General features: G+C 37.6%; 2 protein-coding genes across 2 annotated transcripts; both read left to right on the forward strand.

Annotated features, from left to right (window-relative positions):
- Positions 1-449: 449 nt before the first annotated feature.
- Positions 450-2,487, forward strand: LOC127160549 (scavenger receptor cysteine-rich type 1 protein M130-like). Its single transcript, XM_051103190.1, is given in 6 exon segments — positions 450-567; positions 640-880; positions 882-952; positions 1,020-1,343; positions 1,420-1,737; positions 2,192-2,487. Coding segments are annotated over 6 exon segments (1,368 nt in total).
- A 2,351-nt stretch (positions 2,488-4,838) lies between these two features.
- LOC127160551 (soluble scavenger receptor cysteine-rich domain-containing protein SSC5D-like) lies at positions 4,839-6,233 on the forward strand (the record flags this gene model as incomplete). Its single annotated transcript, XM_051103191.1, has 3 exons — positions 4,839-5,278; positions 5,406-5,723; positions 6,039-6,233. Coding segments are annotated over exons 1-3 (571 nt in total), but the record flags the coding sequence as incomplete, so codon positions are not given.
- Between the last annotated feature and the right edge of the window lie 4 nt (positions 6,234-6,237).

Here is a 6,237-nt window from a genome sequence, read left to right on the forward strand (position 1 = left end):
AGTAAAAAGGTTAAATGAAAATGTTTTAATGACTAGAAACTGAATTGAGGCCTGTATAATATCTAGAAACTAAGACTGAGTGACACTAGATCACTAATTATCAATTCAATTTTATAAGCATTTTGAGCTTTTACACACTAACAAGCAGACCTGAGTTTAGTAACTTAAAAAGTAAATATTGTATGAAATATACTTTTTGTCATACCACTTTGAATAACCACTTTTTGTGTGTGTGTTTGTGTAATATATAGATCATAAAACAGTCTAGGATTGTTGATGGGTCTCACCTCTGCTCTGGGAGATTAGAGTTGTTTCATGGGAACACATGGCACACAGTGTGTGATGCTGCCTTTGACCAGCAGGATGCAGAGGTTGTGTGTAGAGAGCTGGACTGTGGGGCTCCTCTACAGGTGCTGGGAGCAGCTGCTTTTGGCAAAGGAGACACTCAGATGTGGACACAAGAGATTCAGTGTAGAGGAAATGAATCTTTTATATCTTTCTGTCCAACACTGTCTTCTCTCACATACAACTGTACCCATGAGAATGACATTGGACTGTTATGTTCTGGTAGGTTTTGTCAAACATATTTCTTTTGCACGTTTCATTTACTGTTTAAATAAACAAATGTTGTTTGTCCAGGTTACACAGACCTCAGGGTGGTAAATGGTTCAGACTCTTGTTCTGGAAGAGTGGAGCTTCGATTTATCAATAAATGGGGCACAGTGTGTGATGCATGCTGGGATATGAGAGCTGCCAGTGTCCTCTGTAGACAGCTGAATTGTGGGATTGCTGTGTCTGTTGTGGGATCAGACTGGTTTGGAGAGGGAAGTAGTGAAATCTGGGCTGATGTGTTTGATTGTGAAGGGAATGAAAGAAAACTCAGAATGTTCCATCTCTTCATGGAGTCGAGCTGAATGTTCTCATAGACGAGATGTTGGAGTCATCTGCTCTAGTGAGAGGATTTTATTGAAAAAGAAAAATCTTATAAATCTTAATGAAATGCCACATTTTCTCCTCAGGTTCCTCTCTGGCTCTTCATGATGGTCTGGTGCGGTTGTCTGGAGAGAGACAGTGTGAGGGGGAGGTGGAAGTTTTCATCCATCAGGTCTGGAGGAGAGTTCTGCTGCACTCCTGGAGTCTCACTGAATCCTCTGTGGTCTGCAGACAGCTGGGCTGTGGCTCTGTGCTGAACTTCAACGGCTCCTCTTCATCCAGTCCTGAACACAGTCATGAGTGTGTGACGGGCTTCCAGTGCTCTGGGAGTGAAGCTCATCTGGGGAACTGCAGCTCTCCACAAACTCTCAACTGCAGCTCCACACAACAGCTGTCAATCACCTGCCTTGGTGAGAACAACAACATCTGGACAGATTGTCCAGTTGTTAGTGATCAATAATGTGTTTTTCTTTCTCTGAATATCAGGTCGTGGGTCCATCAGGCTGGTGGGTTCTGGGGGAGACTGTGCAGGGAGGCTGGAGGTTTTTCACAGCGGCTCATGGGGGACAGTGTGTGATGACTCCTGGGATATTAAAGATGCCCATGTGGTGTGCAGACAGCTGCAGTGTGGAGTGGCCCTCAGTAACCAGCAGGTTCCAGCCTGGTTTGGTCCTGGTTCTGGACCCATATGGCTGGATGAGGTGGAGTGTGAGGGGAATGAGACGTCCCTGTGGAGCTGCTCTTCTTCAGACTGGGGAAAACATGACTGTCAACACAAGGACGATGTAGGAGTTGTGTGCTCAGGTAAATAATAATGTAAATAATAATTTAATTTAAACTTTTAAGGTCACTCGTTCAGGCTCTGAACATAACACTGCTAAATCTCCAGCAAAAAACACACAGCTTGAACAATGTAGCCCAATTCCCAAACTTATCTTTAATGATTCTGTTCTGATTCTGATACTGTTTAGTGAATCAAAGACATACAGCTTACAGCAAACTTTGAGAGTTAAATCAGTTTAATTACAGACTGGATGTTCATATGACAAAGTGCAGCTAAAGATATGCATTTGATCAATATTAGTATTTTATATATAATAAAAAGTAGGTATTTTTAAATTGGTTTAGTGTTGTTTTTAAATATAAAATAATCATTAATGGAACAATTAAGGAGCTGTAATTGTTAGGAGGATTCAGAATCATAAAATGTATGATTGACATCACTAATTAAAACTGAGGTAATTTCTTTTCAATCTAGAGTTTAAAGAGATCAGGTTAACTGAGGGCTGTGAAGGGAATGTGGAGGTTTTCTACAATGGATCCTGGGGAAATTTATGTTACAACCAGATGGACAGAGACACAGCGAGTTTGATCTGTCAAGAGCTGAACTGTGGAAGATCTGGCAGTGAGCCGAGTAGTTCAGAGGGACTGAAGTCCCATAATTGGCTGGATTTTTTTAAGTGTCGACGACATGATTCCACTTTATGGCAGTGTCCATCTTTACCCTGGGGACAGAATGTCTGTGATAATGAAGTGGCCAAAATCACCTGCTAGGTTGATATTTAACTGAACTGATTTAAGCTGGTTTGAAATTGTAATGATTTGTTTGTTTAAATATGATTATTTTTTGCCTTTTACTTATTTTTTAACTGTTCAGTAGTAAATTGAATTTTAACATGTTTTAATCTCAGAGGATCAAACACCTGAGTCTCCTCAGAGTCTTCTGACATGTTCTACCTCACCATCTCCTCACCAGAGACAGTGTTCAAGTATGTTTATTATCAGTTTATTATTATCACAACTTTAAACTTTGTTGTGAGTGTTTTGCTGAAGCTGGTCAGTGCTGGTTGATGTGTGTGTTTTAGATCATGTTCCTGTCAGACTGATTGGAGGGGAGGGCCGGTGCTCTGTTGCTTAATGAATGTAAAGAAATATTTAGAAATGTGACCTATACAGAGAATGCACTTTTTTGGGGGGGGGACATGCCTAACATTTCTACACAAAAATATCAAACATTTCACAGAACACAGTTGTTTAAACAAAAAAAAGTGTGATTCAATATATACTGAATAAGCATTTCTGTCATGAATTCTCATGCCTCTATCAGTTTAATCTAATAGGTTTAATCTCTCAGTCATGAGATGTCTATGACATAACAAGCTATGTTACAAATTACAATGTGAGGTTTTGTTTTACATGTGTATCAGAGAGGGAGATCAGGAGGAGTATGAAAATGTGAAGCACAGCAATGAAGATGGGGAAAAATTAGGTAGGTTACTTTACAACTACTCATTTGTTGTTCATTCAAACTAAGTCTAGAAAAAATGTATGAATGAAAAACGTGAATTTGTATTATTATTTTTATTTTGTAAACAGACTGTGATGATGTGGTGCAGATGTCAACTAAAGAGGGAGGAGCCATATGACTCAATAAACACACCCACTATATCTTTATTCACAAAGTCATATTACAGTTACTGGAGCTACTGGAATTTATTTTATTCTTATATTGCTACTAATGCATCAGTGCCTTTTCTATGAAAAAAAAAAATGCATGCTTTGCAAATTTGGTAACAACAATTTGTATTTTGGTATTCAGATTATTATTAGATTATTTTTATTACAGATTATTAGATATTTTTATACTGATATTGTTGCTTTTTACCTAATAAATAAATAAACATTAATTCAGTATTTTTTTCATTTTAAAGAGCATTTAGTTAAAAGCAAAAATCTTTGTAGACTGCCTTTTGACAGCATTATGTACCTAATATAATGGCAAATAAAACTAAATAAATTAATGCATGCTATAGGTGTAAAGTTTAACAGAGCCCAACACAGCCAAATTTATCTACAGTAAAAATAACAACAAAAATAGATTGCAAAGATTTATTAGACACATGTAAAATGTGATTAAAAAAAAATCACACTTCCCAGCTGCACAGTTTACTGTGTGATGGTGCAGTTAAACTTAAATGACTTTAAAACATTTTTAGTCTAATTTTGTGGCCGATTATTTGCATTTAGTTTAAATATTTGAGATCGCAGGTTGAGATTGGGCTGATCCTTCTTGGTTTGTCTTTTCCATTTTCCTCTAATGACATTACATAGGGATATATTAAGAAACAAGAAATCAATTCATACACACATTCATACACACATTTGTTTCACTGTGTTAGTCGGGACATTTCATAAACTTCCACTGTCTTCATGACAGGTGAAAAATACCCCTACCACTAACAATAATTAATGTCAGACATTTTAATAAACAGTCTGACTGCAGTGTGTATTTACATTATTCAGTTGCTCAGTGTATTAAAATATATCTGTGCAGCAGATATAGAGTAAAATCAGCATGCTGTGAAATGAGCTTGACATGAAATAAGAAATGTAGCCATTATGTAGCTGTTAGAAATAAACAATTTGCGTCCAGACAAAAAAAGTGTAACCGTGTGAGGCTCCCTCATGTGGTGACACAAGGACAAGACTCGTGTCTGCTCCTCTTTACAATAAGAAGTGTTTTGCTGCCATCTGCTGGATAAATTATGCAAACACATATGCAAACACTCTCTCGCAGAGAGAGAGGGAGCCCTACAAATGCCTTAATATGATGCCAAAGCCATATCTCTGGAATATAAACCAATGCTTATTTACAAACTTGTTTTAATTCAGTTCATTTTATAATGTATTTACATAATGTTTATGCATATAATATAATATAATATAATATAAAGTTGACATTTTTAATGAAAACTTACAAGTATTTAGTTTTTTATATATATATATATATATATATATATAATATACTTGTGTGTGTGTGTGTGCGCGTGTGTGTGTGTGAGGTAGAGGTTTTGTCATCATTACTTGTATCTGCTGTGTTCAGGTTCAGGCTTTGATGTTGAATATAAGCTGCAGTGTTTCTGTATCAATCTGCTTTAAGTTTAGTGTGACTTTATCTCCACACTGACTTATGACTGACACGAGTCTGTCCTCAGTGAAGTGTCTCTTCACGCTGGAGGAGGAGTCCCGCTCATCAGCGCTGACACTTTATTGATATATATGGAGAAAATAAAAATGCTGCTTTCTGATTTGTCACTGATTGTGTTTGATGATTTCCTCTGTTGTGTCTAATAAGGTAACAGTGAGTGTCATTGGCAGCTGTGAGTCTCTCTCTCTCTTTAGGGGGCTGACAGGAGCCAGTTTCTTCAGTGTGTTTGAGGGAGCAGACGAGAAACTTGTGCTGTGCTCTGAGTTGATGAAATAGTGTGTGTTGAGCTGAAGGAGAAGATGGACAGCTGTCTGATGCTGATGTTTCTGTATTATATGGTAAAACTCATCATCACAGGTAGGTACATACTCAGGGTAAAGAGGTTATCCATTCCTTAAAATGAACTGAAATAATTTATATATACTTTTACATTTTACTATACACTGTGGTTGGTGTATTTACTCATTGTCTCTTTCATGTACAGCAGAAAGTGTGAGTGTGAGACTGGTGAATGGCAATAATCCCTGTGCTGGTAGAGTGGAGGTTTTTGATAAAGGTCAGTGGGGAACAGTGTGTCATCATGGGTGGGATATTGCTGATGCTGCAGTGGTGTGTAGAGAGCTGGACTGTGGGACGGCTGTAACAGCAACACGCAGTGCTCACTTTGGACAAGGATCAGGACCAATTTTAATGGGTTATTTATACTGTAGAGGATCAGAGACTGCACTGAAAGACTGCATTTCATACACCCAGAATGCACAGGACTGTAAACATGAACATGATGCTGGTGTCGTCTGTTCAGGTAAGCTGCTCCAAAACTCTCGCCTATTTTATTACTCTCTTTCATAATTCTCACTCAAGCAAAAACATACTTCCATTGTCAGTCTTATTATGCAGACTTTTTTATTATTAGTCTGATTTGATCTTTTTGATCTCACAGTTTTATGTTATTTTATTTATATTTTTATTTAATGAAAAAAAAAATACAAGTGCAATATTAAATTAAAGAAAATTTGTACAGATTAAGTGAATTAATAAAATACAATGTCAAAATGTAATTGCATTTCTCTCTATGTTTTAATAAAGAACAATTTGTCTTTATATCATAACACCATAGAAAAGGGATTTCGACTTGTAGATGGTCCTCACCTGTGCTCTGGGAGGTTAGAGATACTTCATGATCGGACGTGGATGTCAGTGTGTGACGCTGCCTTTGACCAGCAGGATGCAGAGGTTGTGTGTAGAGAGCTGGACTGTGGGGCTCCTGTACAGGTGCTGGGAGCAGCTGCTTTTGGCAAAGGAGACACTCAGATGTG

Source organism: Labeo rohita, unplaced genomic scaffold (genome assembly GCF_022985175.1).
Source record: "Labeo rohita strain BAU-BD-2019 unplaced genomic scaffold, IGBB_LRoh.1.0 scaffold_384, whole genome shotgun sequence".
Lineage (NCBI taxonomy): Eukaryota > Metazoa > Chordata > Actinopteri > Cypriniformes > Cyprinidae > Labeo > Labeo rohita.